Raw genomic sequence first — 26,193 nt, forward strand, 5'->3', positions numbered from 1 at the left:
TTGGGTGACCCTGTCAAATGCAGAGACTCTCTCTTGCCCTACTTCCATTCAGAGTCAGCTCAACTCTGGTTTCCTTTGGGTTCTTAGTCTTACTAATAATTTAAAACGGACGCGGAACGAAGGTCATGGACAATTTTTATTAAATTTCCAGGAAAAGAAAAAAGAGGATGGACACGCTGAAACACTTGTGGCCTCCAAGAGGCGGGGGATGAGAAGACTGCCTTTTAAGTTAGTCAAGGAGGTCAGAGAAACAGCCCAGAGTCCCAGGGAAACTCTTTTGGCCGGTTCCCAAGAGAGACGAACAAGAAAAGGGAGCCGAAGGGGCGGCGGCAGCTGACCACCCAGCCTGCAACCTAAGGTTCCCCGAACCCCCACGACAGAAAGGTGATTCCTCCAAGTGGTCGTCTGTCCCCCCACCTAACACTAAATAAACGTGCTTTTAAGAAGCAGGGGTCGGAGAGACGGCTCGGGGGTTAAGAGCAATTGTTCTGACCCGGGTGAGGCCAGGCCCTTCGTTGGCACACGGCTGACGCACGCTCATACATGCAGACGCAACGCTAATGCACAGGAAAGTAAAAAAAATAATAATAAAAACAGCAATTAAAAAAGGGAGGACACGCTCTCAATTCAGGGGGCCTTCCTCTCCAGCCGACTGAGAAAAGGAGAGCCGCGCCGTAGCCGCGCACAGCACAGTCACGTTGTCACGTTTCCTCGCTGGGCGCCCGCTTTTCTCTCCGACGCCCTGCTGCTCGGCAGCCCGGGGGGGCAGGCTTCCGGTCTCTCCCTGCACACCCGCCGCAGGACACCGGCGTCCCCGGCGTAGGAACCCGTGCCTGCCGGGCCGTCACACTGCTGGGGAATTGAAACCAGGACCCGTCCAGGGACCCCACCGCCGAGCGGAGCCGTGCTCGGCGCCGCCGCCGCCACCGCCGCCGCGTCCGACCGTAGGAGACCGGGGCGAGCGAGAAGCGCCGGCCGGGACGAGCCAGCCGCCGGGGAACGGGCAGGGAGGGACGCCCGCAAGGTTACCTGGGAGCCGGGGGCGGGGCCGGGCGCGCGGAGCCCTGGGAACTGGGGCCGTGGCCGGGCGTGCGGAATCCTGGGAAGTGCGGTCGACCCGTCGAGAGACAAGGGGAGGGGGCGGGGCGGGGGCGCGGGGAGGTCTGGGAACGGGGGCGGGGCGCGGGGCGGGGCGGCCCGGCGCGCGATCCTAACGGCCGAGGACGCTGCGCGGGAGCCCACGCGCCGGAGGCTCCGCCCCGCGTGGGTTTGAACGGAGCTCCGCCCCGCGCTCCACCAATTGGCGCTCGCGCGGCGGCGCCATGGCGACCCTTTGTGGGCGCTGAGTGGCCTCAGACGCCGACCGGGTGGCGGGCCTGCCTTGCGGCGCAGGTAAGCGGGTGGGCTGTCTGCTCCGGCGAGCCCGTAGGGCCCGGGCGGAGGCCGAGCGGAGCGCCTCCGGGGCTCGGCTGGGCCTCCGCCGCCCTTGGGCGTCCGTGACGCTGCGGCGGCGTGGTTGAGTGACACATACCGAGCGCGGCGGCGGCGGCGGCGGGTGCGAGCCGGCCCTCCCGCCCTCCGCCCACGCTCCCGAGCTTCCGCCCTCTCTCTTCCTGCTGTGGCCCCTTCCTTTCTGTGTCCGCCTCCCTCCCTCCCTCCTCTCCTTTCTCCTCCGGGGTCCCTCCTCCGGCTCAGTCCGCGTCGGCGTCCCAGCTCTCGGCCCGTGTGGCCGCCGCTGCTGTGCGTTTCCCTTGAGAACTGCGCGTGGCTGCGGTTTTTGGGGGGCGCGAGGCTCTGCCTGGCTCCTAGCAACGCCGAGCTCCGAACGTCTGCCTGCTGGCTGGGGGCGGATTCCCCGAGGTCAGGGTGGGCTCCCTGCAGCCTCCTCCTGCCTGGTGAGTGTTGTCGGCCTTGAGTTCTTGTCCTTTGTTTCTTGAATTTCGACTCCCCCGAGGTTACCGAGTGTCTTGTGTTGCCTATCCTTCCCCTGCTACCGTAGACTCACTCCCTCTCCCCGACTTCCTCCTAAACTGATCATTCGTGGCCCAGTGAATACTGCCTGAGTCGGGGATCTGTGGAACTCGACGGGGAGCGGGTTTGGTCTTCCCTAATCTGGCCTGAGGCTAAATGGAACTGGGAAAAAATATGCCAGAGACCTTTTTTTAAAAAATAGTTTCTCTCACTCAAATAGGATCACCAGGGAAAGGGGGTCCTCCCATAACCCGGGACAGATGTACTGGCTCAGACAGCGGCCCTATACTTTCTCTTGGTAGCCTTTGTATCTGACTACCAGCCCGGAGGACTGAGGTAGCCGTTGATTAATAGAACCACAGGAAACATTGTCAGCACGCAATATTAAGGTTTGTGTCTCATCAGAATCCTGCGTGCAGCTTCGTCGAGGTTTTATAGATGAAATTTAAGATGCAGCCAGGAATCTCCTCCCCATTTTTAGAGGTGCTAGTCTTAGAAGGTCCAGTGTCCCTCAGGTTGTCACTGGAACCTACCACCAAGCATAAGAAAGCCCCAAAATACTTCTAAGGAGAAATCTCATAACACATTTTTAGTTAACTGTTCTACAAGATCTCAAGCAGAAATAGTGGGACAATAAACTTCATCACTGACCCCAGCAATTTTCCAGCTTGTTCTCTCCCAGTTGCTTTTAAGGAAGTAGTTTAAAGCAGTTGTAATTTCTTTAAACAGTTATTTATTTATTTAATATATATATAGTGTTCTGCTTGCATGCCAGTATAGGGCACCAGCTCTCCTTATAGGTGGTTGTGAGCCACCATGTGGTTACTGGGAATTGAACTCAGGACCTCTGGAAGAGCAGTCAGTGCTCTTAACCTCTGAGCCATCTCTCCAGCCTAGCAGTTGTGATTTTCTGCTTGTTGTTGTTTCATTTTTTGATACAGGGTTTCCTTTCACCTTGGCTGACCTCAGACTGACACTGTAGCCAGAAATACCTGTGAACTCTTAAGTCTTCTTGTCTCTGCTTCCCAAGTGTTGGGGTTATGGGTATGCCAGCATGCCCAGTTCTGAAATTATTAAATCTGATTCGCCTTAAAAATCCAGCATCCAGATGAGTGCTTGACCGGCTTCAGGACAAGGCCTGGTTGTGCTCAGTCTATTCACGTAAAACCAGACTCTGGCGGCTGCCTAAACTCATGGACGGAGCCCAGGAAGCTGCGAGTAATCCTTCACTAGAAGGCTTAAGCAACTCAGGTCAGGCTCACTGGTGACCATAGGGAGCTGTACCCAGGCCAGTCTAGGAGAGTCCCTAGAGCTCAACCATTTAGTGCTGGTTAGAACCTGTGCTGGGGATACAGACCTTCACCCTCAAGTTTCCTCTTGCTAGTCACACCGTCACCATCCTCTTCATAGCTTAGGTTCTAGAGTGACAGGTAAGCAAACACAGTGTGTTTTCCATTCCAGAGCTTTTGTCTTGGAATACCCCACAGCTTACCTTGTGACTTCTCCTCTCCTTTCTTGTGTGTGTGTGTGTGTGTGTGTGTGTGTGTGTGTGTGTGTGTGTGTGTGTGTGTGTTGTGTGGTTTACCATCAGTGTGGATGGTGGTGCCCTCTGAGACCAGAAGAGAACATTGAATCCCTGGAAGTGGAGTTAGAGGAGTTTGTGAGCCATCGTATGAGATCTGGGTACCCACCCTTCATCATCTGTAAAAGCCATCTCTCCAGCCACACCGACTTTAAAATCTTTAAATCTGAGGAGGGTGAACAGGACTGAAGGACAGTGTCTGGCCCTAGCAAGATAGGGAGTGTTGGTTAAAGTTCTGTTGTGCAGGAATTGTATGTTGTACCCTAAGGAAAAGGGGACAGAGGCAGGTTGGTGGTGGTACGCACCTTTAATCCCAGCACTGGGGAGGCAGAGGCAGGTCTACAAGAGCTAGTTCCAGGATAGACTCCAAAGCCACACAGAGAAACCCTGTCTCCAAAAAATAAAAGCGGGGTGGGGGACAGAAGAGAATTTTTAACTTGCAAAATCAGTAAATGTGGAGAGGTAGGTAGTTTTGATAGCAGATATGTAAAAATTAATGCAGAAGGGAATTGTTAGGGCTGATGCCTCCTAGGAGGGTGCTGGCTGTAGACTGCCTGCTGCGCTTGTGCATGCGTACAAGTAGGCACTCCCCAGACTCGGTGACCCGCTTGTTCTTGACAGGATAGACAACTTGTGGTGCTCAGGACGAAGAATGGGGCTGGGGATAGGGACCTGGAGAATGGCAGGGTTTCTCTGTGTGGTTAGAATTGTGGAACATTTTTCTGTTTTTTGTTTTTTTTTTTTCTAGTGAGCTGTGGAAATAACCGACCAAACAAGGGAGAGCTTGCGAGGCTGTGTGTCACCAGTGCTTCTGTAGCTGGAGTTGATTCCATCACTATTTGGCAGTCTTGAAAGCTTTGCCATGGGGTGGCTAGGGGCGGGCTGACTACATGATGAACATCTCCTGTGTGAGAAACAACACCTCCATTCTGTAATCACAGATTTAAGAAGCAAGGCAGTTTTAATTTTATGATTCTGTAGAAACGATGTCAGCCTAGCAAAAATAGCTTTCCAATTTGGCACAGAAAGTGGTTTTTAAAGTCCCTGGTGAAAAACTCTGCCTTTTTGGTTTTCTGAGACACGGTCTCCCTGCACGCTTGGCAGGCCTGGGACTGGCATGTGGCCCAGGCGTGCTTTGGACTGAAAAGATCCACCTGGACTTTAAAGGGCTTTACCATCACAGCCTACAGTTCTGACCTTGCCCCAGAGGCTGGTTCTCTAGAGAGAAGGTCTTCACATTTATCTAGCATAACCTGCTTGATGGATTCCCCATCTAATGGAAATTCCAGGGTTCCAGATCCCGCTTTCTTATTGTGGACTCTGTCACACAGCAGACTGCAACTTCTCAACCTTAGGATGAAGTAAGTGGGTCTCGACAAGCAGGCCAACTGCTACCTAGGAAAAACAGGCACCTGGTGCCTCCTACTTCTTGTCTGGTTTTCCAATGAGCCCTAAAGACTTAGCAGGGCAGTGGTGGTGCACTCTCTGCACTCAGGAGGCAGAGAGGTGGATCTCTGTATGTTCCAGGCCATCTGGTCTACAGAGAGTTCCAGGACAGCCAAGGCTACATACAGAGAAGCCCTGCTTTGAATGAATGAGAGAGAGATAAACTAATTTGTTTCTTACATCCTGTGACTGCCTATAGTAGGTAAACTGACTCCTAGGCTAGTTCTAAAATGGCACCAGAAATGCTGTACCAGGGTTTTTCTTTTGGGCCACCAACCAGCTCCTAAATCATGACACGGGAACTTCTTAGTTATGAGTGCTCAGCCACCTCAGCCTTGTTTCTGGCTGGCTCTTGTAACTTCAGCTAACCTGTTTCTTGTTTATCTGTCTTTAGCCGCAGGGCTTTTTACTTTTCTTTCCTTCTGGATATCTTACTTTCACTACTTCTTGTGTCTGCTGGCTGCCTGGCTTCTTGCCCCGGGCAAGAAAAGACCGCTGAGGACTTCTCTTCAGCCTGTACTCCACCTGCTGGTACTAAGAATTGTAGCCTGAGGGGAGGAATCGTCCAGTCAGAAACCCATTTGTTATCTGTCCTCCTGTGAGTTCTCTCCTCTGGTCGGCATACCCTCCCTGGACCTGACTGCCTTCAGTTTGAGCTATCTGCTAGATTCTCAGAGTCAGACTGGGCAGCTAGGTATTCTGTCTGCAGAGTAAGGTTTGAATTCATGTCATATGAACTAGTTAGGTTTGAGTTCTATTGTTAAATCATGAAGTCGGAATTTTAAAGATAACCCTGAAACAGAGGAACTTGCCAAAGAGGAACTTTTGGGACTTCCCACTCCCTAATCCAGGGTTTCTTGTTACACTTTGATACAGTAAATTAATTCTCAATAAACTTAGAAGTTTTATTCCAGTGCCTTTGAACATGTAATTGTTTTTTTCTTTTTTAAATGAAAAAATCTAATTTAGACTTAGTGGCTAACCCTTGTAATTCCTTCACTCTGGAGGCTGAGGCAGAAGGATCTCGAGAGAACAGCGTGTTAAACACACATACTGTCACCAAGAAGTCCCTGATGTAAAGTTACATTAGTTACCTTTTTGTCCCTGTGACAACACCTGACAAACAACTTGGGGAAGGAAGGGTTGGTTTGGGCTTGCAGGGACATGTCTAGTCGATGGGGAGGGGAGGCACAGCAGTGGGAGGGACATTGAGTCAGGAAGCAGTGATGACACCATCTGCACACAGGAAGGAAGCAGAGACTAGACAGTAGGGCTGAGCTGTACAGCTTGAAAGCTATCCCCGGTTGTGCATTTCTTGCAGCAAAGCCTGACCTCTTAAAGGTTCTGTGATGTCCGATCAGCTGGGGACCAAGTGTTCAAACCCAACCTAAGTATTTATTTCTAAAAGATTTTATTTAGCATACAGTGCCTACAGAGGCCAGAAGAGGCTGTCTGTCAGGTATCATGGAAACAAAGTTACAGATGGTTGTGAGCCATCATGAGGGTGCTGGGAATAGAATCTGGGTCTTCAGCTCCAAATCCAACAGAAGTTTAAAAAGAATTTGCCTGGCATGGTGTCACATACCTTATCCCAGCCCCCAGGGAAGCAAGGCTGGCCTGGTATGCCCAGTGAATTCCAGACTAGCCAGGACTGCCTGGTTCAAAAACAAAACCTAGCCAGAAGCAGTTCAGGTATGTTTGTGTGTTATGTGCAGGGGGAGGCCGAGGCTGATACCGGTATCTTGCCCATTTGCCCTCCACTTTAATTTTTGAAGCAGTGTTTTGAGTCCCGAGTTAGCCTGCTCCAGGGATCCTGTCTTTACCTCCCAAACTCTGGGTTAAAGTTGGGCCATCATACCTGCCTGGCAGTTACATGGGTGCTAACTAAGGATTTGAACTCTGATCTTCAATTGTGTAGAAAGCCTTTAACCTGCTGAGCCACTGCCCTGATCTCATGAAATATTCTTTAATTTTTAAACTTAGGTTCTCTGTATGTTCCCTGCTTTTATGTATGTGCATGCCAGAGCACTTGCCTATTTTCCTGGGTATAGTCTTAGAGCAAAAAATAAACTATTGGCAGTAGGACTCTCAATTTTTGTTTGTCTTTAGTTTCTGTGTCTTTTTTTTTTTTTAATCTGTGAAGTTACAAAAGAGCTTTAGACTCTGCATTCCTCTTTTCACTTAGGTTGCCTGGGATGTGTGGGAGCTGGGTACTTGTCCAGGCCCGCTCTCTCACCTGAGATCTGCACCCGCCTCCTGTGGCTGCCTGGTGCCTTGTCCTCAGTGCATGAGTATAAGGAGGTTTTGATTGGGGTGTGGCCTCCGGAGACTTGCTTTTCTCTGGCCTACAGCTCCACTGCGAGCTCCATCATTTTAGCTGGGTTGTTTCCAGCGTGGAACAACTGAGTGGAGTCCTGGGAACATTCTTGTACACGTTTCTACATGAGCCTTAGTATTCAAGAGGTCACATAGATTATGTAAAGTCTGTGGCACTGAAAGGAAGAAATGGTAGCCTTTTTGTGCCTATAAAGAAATCCTAACGTTTACGTATTTAGGAGATTCTGTTAAACAACCTGGCATTTAATTTCAAATGTATTATTTAAAATAAATAATACTTTTTTATTTTTAAAATAAAACTGGAGAGATGGCTCAGCAGCTAAAAGATCTTGTCATATAAATGTAAGGGCCAAAGTTCCTGCCCAAGTACCCAGATTTTTATTCTCTTTTAAATACATTTCTGTAGCTGGATGTAGTGGTATACTCTTCTGATCTCAACTCTGGGAGGCTAGGACAGGAGGATCACAAGTTCAGGGCCAGCCTGGGCTACGTTACAAGATACTATCTCAAAGCAACAATGATGCCTTATGCAAATAACATTTCTCCTGTTTGTGTGCATTTATCTGTTGATGACAATCATGCTACAGTTAGATCTCTGCTGTCTGTGACAGTGGCTGTGCCTGAGGCAGGCTCCCAGATGGTGCCTCTGACACTTCTGTGTTGTCACTTCTCTAGCTGTTGGAAACTGGCCTGGGTGCCATCAGTCAGGAGGCTGAAGTATGCTAAATGGTGTCTTCCTTGGTTCCCACAGGGCACGATGTTTGCTAGAGGGCTGAAGAGGAAATACGGTGACCAGGAGGAAGGAGTAGAGGGTTTTAGCACTGTCCCTTCCTATAGCCTGCAGCGGCAGTCGCTCCTGGACATGTCCCTGGTCAAGCTCCAGCTCTGCCACATGCTAGTGGAGCCCAACCTCTGCCGCTCAGTCCTTATTGCCAACACAGTCCGGCAGATCCAGGAGGAGATGAGTCGGGATGGTGTGTGGCATGGAATGGCACCCCAGAATGCAGAACGGGCACCAATTGACCGCCTGGTCTCCACAGAGATCCTGTGCCGTACAGCCAGGGCAGCTGACGGGGAGCACCCCACTCCTGAACTGGAAGACGGTTCCCTGCAAATCTCGGCTTCTGAGCTTCCCATAGTCAGCTCAGCACAGGGGCAAAGGAGCCCTCAGAGCAGCCTCTGGGAGATGGATAGCCCACAAGAAAACCGGGGAAGCTTTCACAAGTCACTGGACCACATATTTGAGACCCTGGAGAACAAAAACCCCAGTTCTGTGGAGGACCTCTTCTCGGATGTGGACAGTTCCTACTATGACCTGGACACGGTGCTGACGGGAATGATGAGCGGGACCAAGCCCAGTCTCTGCAGCGGCCTCGATGGCTTCACAGCTGCCACCCCCCCTCCCAGCTCCACCTGCAAGTCTGACCTGACGGAGCTGGACCATGTGGTAGAGATTCTGGTGGAGACCTGAGAGGAGGCCCTGGGGGCCAAGGACAAGGCCACACCCCATGGAGCTCACCTGTACCTGACCCGGAGACAGACAAGCACTTGTCCCAGAGCGGGCCCCCGCCTCTCTGACTGACTACATCCCTGAGGACAGGGCAAGCCATTGTCAGGAACTGAGCTCTGAAGGCTTTGGGCCCTGGGTTCATTTTCCTGTTTGTGGGATCACTGTGGAGGATGGTGGGCCACAGTTGTGTCTAGTCTTTTAAATTAGGTAGGTGAACTTTCTAAAATTAAGTTTTATATGTTGTGGGCAATATTTTGTCTTAAGATATATTTTTTAAACTTTTTATACTTTTAGATTTTTTTCAGCTATTTTCTTAAAAGTATATTTTTTCTACAAACATCCTCTGCTGCTACATTAGAAACATTTATAACCTAAATAATTACAATTGGTGTGTGTCATTTTTAAGGTTTAAATAGAGAATATTTTTTTGGGAATGAGTCTCTACACTCCCAAAGCTACAGTGTAAATGCAGACAGCCAGGTGTCCCGAGAGAGGCTCTGTCGGTCTACATTGTAGGGAGGGAGTGCCTGAGATGAGCCGTGCACAGCCCCTGACGGGGTCTGCTCTGCAAGTGCTGTCTTCCTGGGCCTCAGTGCGCAGATGGTTTTATTTATGCCTATTTATGTGTAAATGCCACTGAAGGCTAAAGTCAGATGTCTGGAAACTACACCACCAGTTCTATCTCAGACAGTGCCTTATGTAGGGTTTGTCCCTGGCCATTACTCTCTGTTTCCCAGTCCAGCACTGGGTGTGACAGAAGATCATGACATCCTAACAACACTCAACACCTCATGTTCCATGTCAAGTGTGTCCGTGGAGGCTACCGGGTTCCATGCCTGTGTGTGCTTGGAAAGGGTGTGTACCATCATTCATGTCCTTGGGGACACCGTGCTTGCTTACATTAAAAATGGTGCTCGAACATTTTAAGGTTAAAAACAATCTGACTCTGTACAATTTTAGGGCCCCTTCATCCTGGGGTGGCCTCTGTGCTGTCCGAGTGGATCTCAAGGTCCCGCTACCTGACCGCATGTCAGACTCCACTCCCCTACGCATGATGTTTTGTTTCTCATAGGCTTTTTTGGACTCCCCCACGTGAGCCTAAGAGGGTTTTGTTTTTCCTGTATTTGTATGACTTCTTTAATATCAACAATGTAAACCTCACTTTATTAAAAGTATCCAGCAAATGGAATGTGTCGTGAACTTTTTTTCCATCCTAATCCTTCAACTGAGTTTGCTTTCAGTGGTCTCAGCATTTTATATGCTTTGTAATGAAGGCAAAGAATTTTTTTCGTGCTAATCAGGCAATGGGTTTATTTTTTTGACCTCATGGCTCCCAAATTCTCCTTTACCTTTCAGCCCCTGCTGCCTTCCCTGGGCCTAAGGTCGTCTGTAGGAACAGACTGGCTGAGACCCAGTCTGTGGCAGTGATCTTGTGTGTCTCCTTATAAAAGCTAGTTTAAATAAACCTAAGGCATGGTTTATGGGGTGTGTGTGTGGTTTTTTCGAGACAGGGTTTCTCTGTGGCTTTGGAGGCTGCCCTGGAACTTGATCTATAGACCAGGCTGGCCTCAAACTTAGAGATCCGCCTGCCTCTGCCTCCTAAGTGCTGGGATTAAAGGCGTGCACCACCACTGCCCACAGCATGGTTTTTCTTTACATTTTATTTATGGAGGGATGTATTTGTCACTGTGCCTGTGTGGAGGTCAGAGGACAACTTTTCTCAGAGTCAGCTTTTCCTGTGGGTCCACAGGCAGCTAACAGTCCCACCGGCTCCCTCCCTCTAGTATCTGTAGTGTCTGCTTGGCTGCCTTAAAAAGTAGGATCTTTGGAGAATGAGGCCTGTGAGCTTTAAGATGCTTGTCTTTAGAGAGCTGCCGAGGGACCAGGCTATCCAAGGCTTCTCTGCTGACCTTGGAAGGCAGCGAGCTCCAGAGTATAGCTGCCGAGTTTCCCAGGTACCTTCCGGTTTAGCCATGCACATGTGACATTTTTAGATTAGATTAAGTTGATGACTGCTTGGAAGTAGGTTTTCCACATGTTTGCTGATTTTGTTTACACACCCTTAACTAGGAATGCATGTTAAAATCTCAGCACTTGAGAAGCAGGATTGCCAGAAATTCAAGGCTAATCTAGGTAGTATCAAGCCAGGCCTGTGGTAGGCATCACTGGCCAGCGTGCCTCTAAGTAACCATTTGGTCAGTGGCAGGCCAGGAATGTAGGTGCTGCTGGCAGCTTGCCCCCACAGCTGCTTTCTGTGCGGACAGTGGGCTTGGGGCCACTCGGGTCAGAGCTGCCCCGAGGTCTTCATGCTTAGAACTGCATGCACCTCATCTTTTTTTGTATCCCAAATGTGTACAGGATTGGACCCAACAACATTTCATAAGGGGTAGGGTGGGGCCCATGAAATGAGGGTCTGTTCAGTTAAGGATGGGGAGTCACATGTTCCTGCAGACAGGGTAAGGAGATTTGGGGAGAAGGGATGGAGTGACTGATGTATACAATGGACCAACACATGGACCACGTGCTCCGCTGCCCTGCAGTTCACGCCTCATCCTTCTAGACAGTTCCCTAACTTCAGTGTGTTGCTCCAGGGGCAGCAAGCTTGTGAAGCAGCTTCCAGGCACCCGTGGTGAGGCGAGCTGCTGAACACTGCCCAGCTGATTGAGAACACGTGACTGAGAGACACCCGTGTTGTACTGACCCCTGCCCTCCTACATGCTCCGTGTATGTTGCCTCACTGCTCACCCCACCAGAGTGATGAAGTAGATCAAAGAGCAGGACACCAAGATGCTAAGTTGAAGCCAGCCAGAGAGAAGCTAGCCCCCAGCAGGTCCAGAGAGGAGAAGCTAGCCCCCAGCAGGTCCAGAGAGGAGAAGCTAGCCCCCAGCAGGTCCAGAGAGGAGAAGCTAGCCCCCAGCAGGTCCAGAGAGGAGAAGCTAGCCCCCAGCAGGTCCAGAGAGGAGAAGCTAGCCCCCAGCAGATCCAGAGAGAAGCTAGCCCCCAGCAGGTCCAGGCTCTACCAAGGGCCCCCCACCCTTTCAACTCCGACAAGTCACCATGCTGAGGAGGGCAGAAGCATAGAGAACCCGGACCAAGCAACACAGTAACACCCAAGCAAAGCCAACAGGCAAGCAAGTGAGGAAGAGGGTGGGCAGGGCTCTCTGAGGACTTGCTCCTCCCTAGCCGAGCTGCTCAGGTGCTGCACTTAGCTCAGGTTCGGCTGCCTCAGGCAGCTGGACCCCTGGCTCTCAGCATTCCTGTGTTCTGAGACGCTCCTGGTGGCTTCACCCAGCCTGCAGCTGCTACGAGCCCAAGAGGCTGGAGGGCATTTAGAGCACTTGCAGGATGCTTGTCTCCCTTAGCTTGCCCACTCCTGCTTTGCTTGACGGAAACTGCATGCGTTCAGGCACACGTTCTCGGGTGTCTAAATGGGGCAGGTGACAAGGTATTACCTCAGCAGTAAGTCTTTCCAGTGATTTCTCAGAACCTAATTCATATCCCACCCCCGAGATAGGGTTTCTCTGCATAGCCCCGACAGTCTTGGAACTCATTCTGTAGACCAGGCTGGCCTCAAACTCAGATCCACCCCTCTCTGCCTTCCAGTGCTGGGATTAAAGGCGTGCACCACCGTTCCATTTGGTAACTGATTGTTAAACTACTCCCGTGTCTCCACGTTACACGTTAGGTGTCTTGAATGGACTTCCCAAATGTTGAATACCCTTGGCTGACACCATCTCCACTGAAAGTCCCAGTGCCTGGCTTACCCCACTCAACATCGTGTCCTTCAGGCTCATCAGGGCTTCATCTCTTCCTGGAGAGACGGTGTGCTTCCTTTATCTCCCCATACACTGCAGGACAACCCAGCCGATGCCATCTTGGACAGTGAACCAGGTTGCAGTGAATGTACAAACAGCTCTTTCACAATTCCTCCTTTGGATGTTCCCACAAGCAGAAGGATTGCTGGATCACATGGTAGTTGCTTTTCATTTTGGGAGAATCTTTATACTGTTTCCCATAATAGTTGTTCTCATTTACTTACATCTCTTCATGTCCCTGCCAGCCCATCTTTAACAGTGTGGTCATGCCTCACAGAACTTGACCACTTCTCTATGGTGGATGATGGCAAGTATGCTTTTCGTATGCCTGCTGACCCTTGTTTTCTGTTTGTTTTTCTTATTTTTGTGGTGGTATCTTGTTTATACTCTACCAAAGTTTGCCTGAAGCTCAGAGGGCAGAGCTAGCCATTCGTTAACTATAGAGGTCTGGAGGTCTGTTCCATATGGTCTGTTCCATATGGTTCCAGTATGTAACACAAGTTCTAATTGGTCTTAATAAAAACCCAAAGCCAGATGATAGGGCAAATGCTGAAAGATCAGAGAGAAAGGAGCAAACCACAGCCAACTCTTACCTTGCTAACTCCTCAGTCAAGTTCCTGTCTCCTGCTTTATATTCCTCTCTCCACCCAGCCATATCACTTCCTGTCTGTACAGACGGCCAGACCTCTATGGTTAACTAGTGGCTAGCTCCGCCCTCTGATCTTCAGGCAAGCTTTATTGGTTAGAGTATAAACAAGCCATCACCACACATTTACATGTGTCTTGAGAAGTTACCTTTTCTACTGGGTAGTCTGAATAACTCACACACTTTCCAGACAGCAATGCCCCTGCCCCTGCAGCTTCCTCCTGCCAGGCACTGGTCAGTGCTGCTTCCTGAAAAGGAAAAGTTAAGGCAGCTTCCCTAAACATCGGGCACCCCTCCCTCAAATAAAGTAAAAACAATGGGTTATCCTTTTGCTATAAACCTCAAAGTATATGTCACCTAGTGGTGGCTGAGTACAAGGGTCAGACGTATTGACAGCACCTTCCTCTCCCCTCCTGAGGGGCCGTTCCAGTCTCCATATGTCCTGTCTACACTGCTGTCTGGTTCTGGACAGCTTGCTCAGTTCAGTCAATAGTGAAGCTAACATCTCCTGAGGAAGTCATCCCCACAGTAGCCTCTCCAAGAGCTAATGAGTCAGTAAGAACACAGGCTTATACAGTCTTTTCTTTTTAATAAAAGTTTACAAAATTCAGTGCTGCTTGCTAGCGTCTGCCCCTAGAAGAAAACAGTGTCTCAGCAGATGACAAAGGAAGCTTTCCTCCTGGCACACCCAGTGTGGTCTCCTGCCACCCTTCTACTCAGGAAAGCTGTCCCCAAGGTTGCTGAGTGAGGGCAGGACCCAGCACAGAGGTGCGCATTAATGCCTTAGGAAACAGCATGAGGGGATCCAGGGCCAGGGTGGGTTCTCCGACTTCTGAACTCATGGACCCAACTATGAGCCAGGCAGGGGTCTCAGGCACCTGGTGCCAACCTACAGTGTCCCCAGAAATGCTATGGAGCCCAGTGCTGCCCTAGGACATTTCCTGTGCACCCTTCAGATCTGAGTGCACGAGGTATATCATATAGTAGGTTGACAGAGGTCCTACGAAGCTAACATGGATCTGGAAAACAGAGCCACAGAACAGTTCTCAGATTCTAGTACTAAAGCCAGTAAGAATGTAAAATATCTCATAAAGGTACAAAGTACTCTTGCTTTCAGCAAACACCATTATTAAAGAACGCCATTTTTAGGTTGCGTGGAGTAAAGATCTTTTTTTGTGGAATGGTGATGTAGTGCCCATTTCCTTGTAGTGGTGTCTTCAGAAACAGGCTGTAGGTAATCAGGCTGCCCTGTCTGCTGCCAGATGTCCCTGAGAGCTGAGAGGAAAGTGGTGGTCAGGTACTAGATGTGGCATTAGGTTGCCTGCACACCTCAAGCCCCTGGGATTCTCTCCTAGGGCCCAATGTACAGTTCAGCCAGAGAACCATCCGGGTCCAGGATGAGGACAGAGCTACTTGAGTCATCCACTCGGGCCCTGGCCTCGTCTCGTCACTGCCGCAAAACTCCCCACATGGCCAGACCACGTTTGCAGCTCTGTGGCTGCCCTGCAGTCCAGAAGCTGGGTGGGTCCCTTCCTCACTGTGCTCCTGACCCTTGCACTGAGTTAGGTCACCTCAGCCCTGGCTCCTGGCTCCAGCATCCACTAGACTTCACAGATGTCCACCCTCAGAGCTGGGGTGAAGGAAGGACGTTCCAAATGTCTTGTGACTCTCCTTCAGAGGCCTGTCCTTCCAAAAGGCTGAGGGACAGTCTTGTGGGGCCTCATGACGACGCCCTTCCCTGAATGCCACAGAACCCATCACCTGCCCCACACACCAACCAGGGCTGCAGCCCACCTCAGCTGGGCGGCACCACACCGTGTCCTGGCGCTCGGCTTTCCATAGAGCCACAGGGCTGTATCCGTCCCCTTCCCTCCTGTCACCTGTCCCCAACACTACAAAGCAGACCCTGGCACACCCTCCAGTCACACCTCACCGACTGTCTTCTTCCCTGGCCCTTTGAAATGCCTGGTTGGAGGCGAGCACAAGGTCCAGGTCCAGACAGGCCTGCCCTCCCTCCTTGCTTCCTGTCCATGCCTCTTCCGGCTGGGCCCTGCTGGGCTGAGCTGATGGGCTGGATGCAGAAGGCCTCAGACCTGTAGGTGCCTCTGCCCGGCAGTCAGCCACCCGCCCGCCTCTCTTGGCATTCTGAGGGTGGAGCTTCTGACTACTCACCTTGGTCTGAATCAGGGCTTTGCAGTGGTGTAGGCGGAAACTGTTGACTGCCAGCAGCTCTTCCGGCTTTCTGAGGTCAGAACCTTCTAGAACATGACCCTGGCCTCCAGAAAGGCTCTAAGGAAAGAAACCTCTGTTACAGTGTTGCCATGCTCATCCTAACACTGTGGTATTACTCCTGGATGCCTTGGGTGTCACAGAAGGTCAGGGCCATGGCCCTCCCCGCCTTGCCTGCTGTCCGGGAACATCACCTGGTTCGTGGGCCTCCAGAACCCGGTGCTCCTCAACCTTCCAGCTCTCTAAAAGTGAGCGTGCTATAAACTGAATTCCTAAGTCCACATGCTAACTGCATTTGGAGGAAGCTGCGGGAGGTGATTAGGATTGTCAGAGTGCTGCCTCTGTGCTGTGAGCAGAGAGACTAGAGCCGGATGTGGCCTGTGGCTCACCTCATGATGCTGGGCCATGTGAAAATGGAGCCAGATGCTGAAGCAGGTACCAGAGCCACGGCTTTGGACTTCCAGCCTCCAGAACTATGACTCACATGAATATGCCAATGTTATAAACTACCTGGTCTTAGGTACTTTGTTACAGCAACAGAAAAAGAATGTCTTCGTAGTCCCCTCCAGGAAGTTCCCCTCTGTCCCTGGCGCCTGACACCCAGGAACCCTGCTTGCTAGCCTGCAGGCTGACCTCCTATGTGGGGTGTGGGTGGGTAGGGGCTCTGGGAGAGTCCCCCAGTTCCTCTCTCACTTCCTGACCAGCCTGGTGTCCTTGGGCTGATAACAGCCTACATCCATGCCCTCACCAGGGCCAAGCTGCCTTCCTTCTTGCCCATCCCCCCTTTCCTTCCCCTGAGACAGGGTTTCTCTGTGGCTTTGGAGCCTGTCCCAGAACTCGCTCTGTAGAGCAGGCTGCCTGGAACTCACAGAGATCCTCCTGCCTCTGCCTCCTGAGTGCTGGATTAAAGGTGTGCGCCGCCACTGCTTGGCTCTTTAAGTTTCTCCATTGCATGTTAGAAAATGGGAGACCTTTGCCGCCTGACTCTGGCCGGTGGCCTTGCTCTGAGGTGTGACGTCTCTGGGACTCGGGGCTTGACCTGTGCCTGCTCTGCTGCTTCACTGGACCCTGTCCGCAGCTGTCCCCAGCCACCTCCTGACCTGGACTTGGCTGGCTCCCACCTCAGACATCAGGCTTTCTTCTCGGGACCACCAAGGGGCTCCCACCGCCACCGCCGCCACACCACACCACTCACGACATTGCCGAGGTGCCTCAAATGTGCTGACCGCACACACGTCACCCGTCCATGCAGAACCCGCCCTCATCCCCGCACCCCCCCCCCGTGCGCTGCAGTAGCCCTGGCCCTGTATGCACCGCCCACTGCAGGCGCCCCGCTCCTGCCCGCCCTTCTCCTCCTGCTCTGTTCCCTCTAGTGGCTCCTGAGGCTACCACAGACAGGGTAGCACTGCATGGCCACGACACAGCGTCACCTTCCACTGCCCAGACCCACACACACCTGTCTCCCCATGCCAGCTGGGGTCCTGCACACGCATCCAAGGACACCCCATCCCCCTGCCTCCATGTCATGCTGCTGCCCTGCCCTCCCCAACTCTGCCCTGTTCCAGACTCATTCTGAGAAGCAACCACACCCCTGTGGAAGATGGCCTTCCCAGTGCTGACGGCAGGTAGGAGTCCTTACGACAGAGTCTGTACTCAACACCACCCACCTTGTCCTAAGTCACTGTCTCCAAAGTGTGCCATGCCAGTGTGACTGGCCACAGAATAGTCCACTTCCCTGTTACGGTTTCTTGAATATGAAAAATCCCCACAGGCTCCTGGCTGGGGTCCTGTTGCCTGCTGACGGTGTTTCAGGCGTGACTGGATCCACCAGTAGGTTTATAATCGCACAGCTTATTGTGAAGTGATGGAGATACTTCGGTGAGGCCTGGTTGGATGACGTGGGTCACAGGAGGGTGTCCTTGAGGGCTCTCTCTTGCCTCAGCCCCTGCCTGTTACTGCTCTCTGCTTTCTGTCCACCATGAGTTTTCTTCTGTGACACTCTTCCTCTCCCCACAGGCCCACAAACATGGGACCAGCTCACCATAAGCTCAGGTCGCTAAAATCTGAGCCAAAATAAGTCTTTTTTTCTCCCCCAGGCATTCTGCTTGGGTATGTCACCACAGTGAGAGAACCTGCCTGCTACATTCTCCAAGCCCCCTTACCTTCTGAGCGGCGTCTATGCCAAGGACAGGAAAGAGGTTTTCCCAGCAGTGAGATTCATTCCAGAGACACGGTGAAGTAGATACGGTGTCAGTGTTCTGGAGGGCTCTCCAGAGTTTCCTAGATTCAGAACTGGGAGAAAGGTACAGTCAGGACAGGAGACTTGAAAGACTTCCGGCCCCACAGCAGAGGGCCCATGAGGACTCAGAACTGGGCTCTCCTCTCTTGTAAACGCAAACATTCACTACTGACTTGTGCTCCCTTGTAACTGCCCACATGTCCCCTACCTATGTATCTTCTTGGAAAGGCCCTAGGCCAGCTTTACTGGCGTTACTCACTCAACCGTCCACAACCGTCTCAGTCACAGGACAGATGCATACAATACAGGATGCATCCTCAGGAGAATCCATGGGGAACCCGTAGGGGAATGCTGCCTGTGGCCATGTTAGCGCTGGGTGCCATGTGTGCTCAGCCCGGGAGAAGTAAAATGGCCCCAACAGCTGCAAGGCTACACAGGATGTACCCAAAGCTGCCTCATCTTTCTCCAGACATGGTTTCTGCACATATGACATGTTCCACCCTAAAGCAATGCCTGTCCTTGTGCTCCAGCGTGTCTAGCCTTGCCAAGCCTGACACCTCAGCCACCTGGGCCTCTGAAGAACGTGGCCACGGCACAGTCACCAGTAGCCTCCTGGGGCTGCCCTGAGGCAGGCACTCCTGATGGGCTACGCTTCACAGGAGCACCAGGCAGCTGGGCACTGGGGTCCAGTGTCTGCTCTCGGGTGCTTCCTGTAACTGTGGCTGAGGGTCACAGGTGTCGGGTACCACCGAGCCCTAGCAGCAGCCCCGGGAAGCCACACCAGGGACACTACTGGAGCATCCATCAATTCCAGGTCCCTCTGGAATGCTGTGGCCTACAGGTGGCTACAGGGATGCCGTGCTCTCTAGGAACAACCAAAAAGCTTTGTCAAACGACTTTAGCACACAGAAACGAAGCTGCGGTGACAACCCGTTTCCGTCTGAGTTCATTACCACAGTCTAGGCACGGATGCAAGGCCCGCGTTTTCTTCACTGCTGATCCCTAAGAAATGGTCTAAAGAACAAACGTCTTCAGTTTCCCGCTCCACTGGGACTTCCTGAAACGCAAACCTGAAAACCTTCTCATAGCTCAGGATGGACTGGAAAGAAAGAACAGTCCAACGTTAGGAGCCAGGTACACATGAGGTAACCTTATTTCGAATAACCGGCTTAACATAAATGCATCTTGTCCCTGACCACACGCTCAGGTGGTGTTGCCATCACGGGTGGCATTATTCCTCAGAATCTCCAGGCTGTGTAAAAATACAGCGAAAACCATGGGCTTGTCCGGGAACGAGTGCACAGCCAAAACTTTGTCAGGGACATGTGGAGAAGGTGGACTTTCAACACTGTCTCTGTTTCCATGTCAAGGGGCTAGGACGTGGACAGGTTCTGAGTTAGGGGAGGTGTGAGGACAGGTTCTGAGTTAGGGGAGGTGTGAGGACAGGTTCTGAGTTAGGGGAGGTGTGAGGACAGGTTCTGAGTTAGGGGAGGTGTGTGGACAGGTTCTGAGTTAGGGGAGGTGTGAGGACAGGTTCTGAGTTAGGGGAGGTGTGTGGACAGGTTCTGAGTTAGGGGAGGTGTGTGGATGTGGACGAGGTCTGAACCAGGTGGCAGAGAGGCCGGCAAGTGTTTGCGGTTCCGGGTGAGTATTACATATGCTCATGTGCAGACTTCCCTGCACTCATCCAGGGTTTTCTGTAAAATTCCCATCACCAACCAATGTTTCCTAACATTTCAAATGCGGTGGGAAAGCCCCTGCTTCAGAACACACGGGAAGGTGCAGCTGTAAGAGCGGTCCTCACTGGGGGTTCAAGGACACGGGCCTCACCAGCAGAATCTACCCAGCAGCACCTTGCCTTTCTTTTTCCTGTTTGCTCATGGGTGTTTGGGGTGAGCCGCTGCGGAGGAGAACGGCAGGGCTGGGGGGGGGTGGCAGTCACGGAGGCAAAGGTGTGGTCAGTTCTGACGGCTGAGCAGGACCCTGGACTGCCACGACCTCGTTTAGTCCTCAAGACTGGCCTGTGAGACCTGATTTTCAGGTCTGAGGCGGTCTAACCCTGCGGATTCGGGATAGGACCATACAAGTGCTGCCCCGGGCCTCAGGAGAAGAGTTCAGAGAAAGCTGCCCAGCTTCGGGCCCCCACCATGCCTGTTCAGATCCACTTCTCCGGGGTCCCCGAGCCAACCACACAGCAAAAGACAAACCAGGAAGAGGGGACCCAAAGGCTGACAAGACCCCCGCACCCTCGGTGCACAGCCTGGGCAAAGTCTAACGGCTACACAGAACACTTCCCACGCAACCACAGAAATACCTCTGAAGACGGGCCAGCCGCAGCGCCTGTCGCCCAGGGTCCACCCTGCTGCACCTGGCAAGAACCATGCTCTTTTGGGACTGAAGGGGGCCTCTGCGGATGATGTTCTGCGGCTCTCCCTAGGAGTTCAAAGGGCTGAGAAAACTGCGCAGACTTAGCCGAAGACTCCCGGAAGCCTTCGAACTCTCCCCACCCGCCGCTGAGTTCCCCCGGGTGTGGGCAGCTGAGTGTACAGGCGGGAAGACCTTCTTCCAGCCCGGAGCCGCTAGCCTTCGCGTCAGGCGGAGTCAGGGAACTGTCGTCGTCGCAGCAGATTCTCCTCGGCTCCAGACCATCGCCACTCTGTTCTGCGGCGGTCCGGTGGAGGGACCCCTCTCCAGGTTCCTGTGCCAGGTCACTCACCGACTCTGTCCTCATCTCCTGCCCGCCTTGCATCCTGGCGTGGCCAGGCCAGCCGACCCGAGGGAAAGCTGCTCAGAAGACATCGGGGTTGCCCAGGGCTTCCTGGGAGTGCTCACGTGCCTCCGTGGAGTCGACCCCTCCTGGCACGCGCGCTCTCGGGTGGCCAGTCCTGCACGGGGGGCGTGTCCTAGGGCCAAAGGAGCGCGGCGGTGGAAGGCCTGGGGGCAGACGATCGTCTGCGGACGGACGGGCCGCAGAACCCGGTCTGCGAGGCCGCGGGCTGAGGGTTGGGTGCTCGGGGATCGCGTCCCAGGCGCGAGTCTCACGGGCTCCGGGACCAGGTCCGAGGCGCGGACGGGGACGCGGACGGAGGGGGTCCTGGGCGCCCAGAGGCTCGCAGGGCGCGCACCCACCTTCGCCACCGCGACGCGCCTCCCGGCGCCCGGCCGGGAGATACCCACGGCCAGCTTAGCCCGCAACCAGCGCCGCGCGTTGCCCGGCAACGGTGCGAGCCCGCAGGCTTCCGGCGTGCTTCGCGTGGCGTCAGCACGCCACGGCGGGGCGGGGCCAACAGCGCTCCTCCACCCCACCCACCCCCGCTCTCGGGCTCCTTGCGGGGTCGCAACTTGCGGAGGGGACGCTAGGTTACGGGGAGCGCTGCTAGTGGGACCCAGCCTGCTGCTGTCCTGGCCGGCTTTCCTGCCTCCTCCGCCCTACAAGTGAGCCATTCTCATTTTGTTACGGAGTCTGGGGCCTGTGCGTCCGATGTGTCCCCCGCGGTCGCACACCTGGCCCCGGAGTAAAGCCACTGCCATGGTGCGGGGCCCCTCAGCCTACGCCCTCCTACCCTGCCTGGCCTTGGGTCCTGCGCTCCTGTTGAATGGTTTCTCAAGACTGGAGGCCGCGTGGGTCCGAGCAAGTCCGTCTCGCTGATTTAGCCTATTCCCAGACCACTCTTCCTTGTACGAGGGTGAGGGTCTGCTGCCTCCAGAGCAGGAGAGCCGCTACCTTCCCCTCGTGTGCTCACGGTCTGGTCCTGGTCACCAGCCAGTCCCCAGGCAGAGCAGGGCCAGTCTCGGTCGTGGGCGATTAGACCCTCTCGGCGTCCTGCAGCCAGCTGTGCTGGGTAGGGCTCCTGATGAACTAACTTTGCCCCCAGCCACAGAAATCCCTGGCCCTTTCTCATCTGTTCCCATCTGAAGTCAGCCTGCAGCATGTCACATCTCTACCCTAGCCATCCTGGACTAGCAGCCATTACCACTCTCCCCTGGGAAACAGGTGGGTCAGGTCTGCGTCTAAACCCAACTCCAGCCTCCTGCTCCATATGCAGATCTCGCCCTCCCCTGGACTCCCCTGGACCATGCCCTTGCACGAATTACTTGGTCTCTCATTCCCGGCCGGCCGGCCTCCTCAGAAGACCTATTGGGAAATCTGATTTAAAAGTGACAAGATGAGCTCATTCTCTGCATCTTGGACCGCAGCCTTCCCCCTTCCCTTGGGCGGACCATCCTGGCACCGTTCTGTAATTCCTGCAGGCAGAGCTCAGGACTAGGTCTTGGCTGAGCATTCCAACTCTGAGAGGCCCGGTAGGATGGTGCCAGACAGACGCTGTCTGCGCTTACAGACACTGGCTTCTGCTGGCCTCGTTATGACCCAGCAGGTCCTCTCTGTCCACTCGCGCTGCTCCAGTCCCCCTCACCCACTGCCCTTGCTGTCCTTGAGGTCCAGGGAGCTGGGACCTGAAGACTGAGGCCTGGGCTCCAAGTGGGAAAAGGATTGGTGCTGTGGCCGTCCTTCTGTCCTCGGTACGTCCCACGTCTGTCCCGGTCTCAGCTTTGTTAGGTAGGAGGAAAGACCAGAATACACAAGGTTCTAGTTCTGGGGCCACAGGCCCAGGTTGGGGCAACCTGTGTGACCAGTGAGTGAGTCAGCTGAACATGATCCCCAAAGATGTCCACGTTCTAATCTCCAGAAGCCACGGAGGCAAGAAAGCTGGGTGTGGGGGGCTCAGGCTTGTCCTACCAACACTGGGAAAACTGAGGGGGGAGGATCCAAAGTTAGAAGCCAGCCTAGGCTACATCGTGAGCTCGAGACTGGCCCGGGCTAAACGGTGAGACCCTGTCCAGCAGGAGGGAGGAAGAGAGAGGGGGATTGAGAGGGGTAGGTGTGTGACAGCACCTGTTGGAGATCAGGGATGCAGCTGTTCCAAGCCCCCCTCAAAGAAACAGCCCTGCCAACATCCAGGGTAGGCAAAGGAAGTGCCTGCCATTTTAGCCCAGTCGGTTAGGGACAGTCCTGCAGCAAACAGTGAACCAACAGACCTGGGTGTCCCCTGGGACCCCACTACAGAGGGGCCGCCCTCGGGAAGGAAGGCGCCCAGTGCTGACTGAAGGAGGTCAGACAGCCCACGTAGGCGGGCAAAGGAGGCAGCAGCTCTGCTTGGTTCAGTGAGGGCAGATTGGGCTAGAGAGAGAGAGAGAGAGAGGCCCCCAGAGTTAAGCTGTGAGGGGATGGGCTGTGAGAGGGCAGAGCCAGTGTGCCGGGCAGGGAAGGGGAGAGTGCTAACAGCCCTCCATCCCCTCCCTTGTTCCTCTCTCTCCAGCCCCCCAGTTCTCCTGCCTGGGGCAGTGCAGCTTCACCCAAACCCTCCCACGGTCACCTGACAGTGAGGACTGGTTGAGCAGACTGCCACAGAAACCACCGGTGTCTTCCAGTCTTCTGGGGGGGTCGCATCCCTGCTTCTGTGCCTGTGGTTGGTACAGTCCAGAGCTTCCTCAAGCCTCAGGGGGCTGGCCTGCTTAGTCCACTGCTATAGGGGCAGCAGGACACCCCAATATGACCTGCCATCTCCCCACTTACTAACCCAGCTGTGTGCTGAGCATCGTGAAGGCAGGGTTGGGGAGACCTGGGGACCACGCCCAGACCTGACAAGTACTCAGCGTTGAGGAGGAGGATGTAGAGGCAGGGCCTCTGGCCAAAGGGGCTCCTACCTGCTTCTGACAACCCTCCGCCCCTTTACCTGCAGGCTCGGAACCGCCTCCAGCATCCGAGCAAAGCTAGGGGCTGAGATGGGTAGGGTGGCCGTGGGGAGAGTGGCCGCAGATGCCACCACCTTCTGCCTGCCTGTGGCCTGGGGTGGGGCAGGGCCATGATGATAGCAAAACTATTTTTGCCGTGTTGCTGCGGCGGCTGCAGGATACATCAATCATTGATGCTCTGGGCATCACGGGCAGCCTTCCTGGAGAGGCAGTGGAGCATTGGGTCAGGCAAGTGGGGAGGGGCAGAGAGCAAGACAGCCATGACCATGTCAGACCCAGGCCTTTCTGTGTCTTCAGTCCCTGGGAACCCAGCTTCTGCGGGGAAAGATCACGGGGTGTCACAGAGCTGCACAACACCCCTTGAGTTGATGTTTAGAGCAGGCGTGAAGCCTTCGTGTGCTGGGTGTGGTTGCGAGTTGGGTCATCTCCCCACATGCTGGGGAGGGGGTATCAACTCCTGAGCCAGAACTTGCTGCGGGAGCCTTCCCCAGCAGGGCATCTGTCCCCAGAGGAGGACACGGGGAGGAGGCTGGACTGTAGTGTGGTGACAGGAAGTCCTGGCAGTGCACTGCTCTGCAGCGGAAGATGGCCGGGCTTCAGACTGGGGGAAGGGATAGCCCATGGAGCATAGCAGGTCTCCTACAACATGCTTTTTTCTCCCCTGCTCCCGTTCACCGTGACCCCAGGACTAGGTTTAAGCTTCAGACTACGACTGCTGGTGGTAGGGTCTAGCTGGGCCCCGGGGAGCCAAGTCTGGCTTGTGGCTGGTCCACACACGCAGGTGCAGCCTGGCTTCTGTAACAGGGTCTTCCAAAGGTGTGGTGAGTGAGCCACAACCCATGGGACCCCATGAGCACCACTCAGGACTGATCAGGTGACCCCCTGTGTTCTGTTGTACATGTCTGTGCGCACGAACCTCATTGTGTGCACAGGAGTGTGTGTGCATGTCTGTGTACTGTTACAAATCCAAGGTGGTCTGTGGTGTGTGTGTGTGTGTTGGTGTGAGTGCATGGTCTTATTTTTCTGTCTGTGCCTCTTCGCTGGGGTGGAAAAGCTCTCTGGCAGATACCCCAGGGTGTCTGTCCCTACACTGTCTGGTGTGACCTCTAGTCTAAGAGGGATCTTCCAGGAGAAGGCAGCTGGATTCCCCATGTCAGGGCCTCACCTCCTCTTGACGGTCAAGCTGCAGCTCCCGTGCCGGACTCCAGGCATCATGGGACTGCTGCCTACCAGCCCCGAGTCACTAGGCAAGAGAAGGCAGGGGAGCCCTTGGGTTCCTACCTCACATCCTGGGTCTGGGGCAATTCTCCAGTGAGCATGGCAGCCTTGCCTTTTTCTCCAGCCCTCGCTGAGCAGACACAGATGCTCTGGTCCTGCATGGCCAGGTTCTGTCACCTCATTGGGTCAAGGGCTCAGTGGAAGATGCTCAAGAGAGTCTCAGGTGTCTCAAGGGAGGCCTCACGACACCAAGCACAACCCTCCCAAGTATGCTGTCCCCAAACTGACAGTGGCCAATGGGAGGGCACACCTAAGTACCCCTCACCTAGTACTATGCCCCTAACATGACAGCCCCAGACCTGAACTGTTTGTGCTTGGGTAGCCTGGATCACAGCTCCCTCCCCAAAAAGCTGATGGGAGCCACCACGACCCCAGGTGGGTCATGCTGGACAATCTGAGACCACTTTGCTTGAACTATGTTGCCCAGAGACGAGGGACACAGCTGGGTCTGCACCCAAAAGTCTTTGGTCATTGCAAGACTGTACCTTGTCCCCAAAGCCAGATTCAGATGCACCGGACTGGCAGCCTGAGACCGTCCAGCCTGTCCAGCAGACAGAGAGACCCACGGACCCAGAGACAAGGTAGTGTGTTCTTCATGCAGGGCATTTCCCCTGGGGAGAGGGTGAGACTTGTATCCCACCAAGGCAACGCTGTGGCCTCTCCAGTTGGAGAAGGCTGCCAGGGCTCCTTCCCAGCAGTGACGGGTCTCTGTCTGACCTGCGTGTTGTTGGCAGACTGCCCAGCACTGCAGCCCAGCTGACGGGAACTGCCGAGAGTGAGCCATCCCAATGCCCACTGGCTCACCTGGGCCCCGACTCCTGTGGTTAGTTCCCGCTCGCACCTGAGACTGTGAGCACCTGTGTACGTGTGCACTCTGTGTCCTGTTGTTCTTATCTGTGTATGCGGGGGGGGGGGTTGTATGTGCGGGGAGGGGAGGGGGGACACATCCAAGGTGACCCTCGGTGTGTGTTGTGCTGGTGTGAGTGTGACTTTTGTTCCAGTGTCTGTGTGGCTTAGTCTTCCCTGCCCCCCACCCCATCTCCTTGCCCTAGAAAAAGTGGCTCGAGCGTGTACCTCCCTCTCTGACCTCCTGGCGTGGCCAGCGCATCGCCAGGGATAGTTCTCTCCCTCAGGTCTGCACCAGGCTGGGGCCAGCCAACTTTGCTTCTGTGGAAACAGAACTTGCACCCTTCCCTCCCCCAAAATGTGTCCCCTCTGCATGGCGCTCAAGAAAAGGCCAGGGAGGCCCTGCCCTCCCCCTTCAAGGCCTGACCCAGCCCTCTGTTAGTATCCAGAATGTCCCAGGATCATTGAAATCCCACCCAGCCTCGCTGTCCTCCCTCACCCAGCAGGTCTTGATGGCTCCTCAAGCTTCCACCCGGAGCC

At 54.0% G+C, this 26,193-nt stretch overlaps 2 protein-coding genes across 5 annotated transcripts; one reads left to right on the forward strand and one right to left on the reverse strand.

The window, feature by feature from the left end:
• Positions 1 to 1,262: 1,262 nt before the first annotated feature.
• Positions 1,263 to 10,030, forward strand: Cdca4 (cell division cycle associated 4). 3 transcript variants are annotated; one of them, XM_040742363.1, is made up of 3 exons: positions 1,615 to 1,895; positions 4,302 to 4,914; positions 8,088 to 10,030. In XM_040742363.1, exon 3 carries the CDS (start codon positions 8,094 to 8,096, stop codon positions 8,805 to 8,807), a length of 714 nt encoding a protein of 237 aa, XP_040598297.1. In that variant the 5' UTR covers positions 1,615 to 1,895; positions 4,302 to 4,914; positions 8,088 to 8,093; the 3' UTR covers positions 8,808 to 10,030. The 3 variants fall into 3 exon arrangements, with proteins under 3 accessions (XP_040598296.1, XP_040598297.1, XP_040598295.1); XM_040742362.1 differs by lacking the exons at positions 1,615 to 1,895; positions 4,302 to 4,914 and adding an exon at positions 1,263 to 1,392; XM_040742361.1 differs by lacking the exon at positions 4,302 to 4,914.
• A 3,849-nt stretch (positions 10,031 to 13,879) lies between these two features.
• Positions 13,880 to 20,958, reverse strand: Clba1 (clathrin binding box of aftiphilin containing 1). Of its 2 annotated transcripts, XR_005876075.1 has the most exons (6): positions 20,090 to 20,958; positions 18,729 to 18,874; positions 17,699 to 17,828; positions 17,204 to 17,421; positions 15,480 to 15,596; positions 14,484 to 14,582 (listed from the first exon to the last, which is right to left on the reverse strand). XR_005876075.1 is itself a non-coding variant. In XM_005068299.4 (5 exons), the coding sequence occupies exons 1-5, from the start codon at positions 20,522 to 20,524 to the stop codon at positions 14,421 to 14,423; spliced, it is 990 nt and encodes a 329-aa protein (XP_005068356.1). In that variant the 5' UTR covers positions 20,525 to 20,951; the 3' UTR covers positions 13,880 to 14,420. The 2 variants fall into 2 exon arrangements, 1 of the variants encoding a protein (XP_005068356.1); XM_005068299.4 differs by lacking the exon at positions 17,204 to 17,421 and having other exon boundaries at positions 13,880 to 14,582; positions 20,090 to 20,951.
• Between the last annotated feature and the right edge of the window lie 5,235 nt (positions 20,959 to 26,193).

This window comes from Mesocricetus auratus, unplaced genomic scaffold (assembly GCF_017639785.1).
Source record: "Mesocricetus auratus isolate SY011 unplaced genomic scaffold, BCM_Maur_2.0 Super-Scaffold_15014, whole genome shotgun sequence".
NCBI classification, from domain to species: domain Eukaryota; kingdom Metazoa; phylum Chordata; class Mammalia; order Rodentia; family Cricetidae; genus Mesocricetus; species Mesocricetus auratus.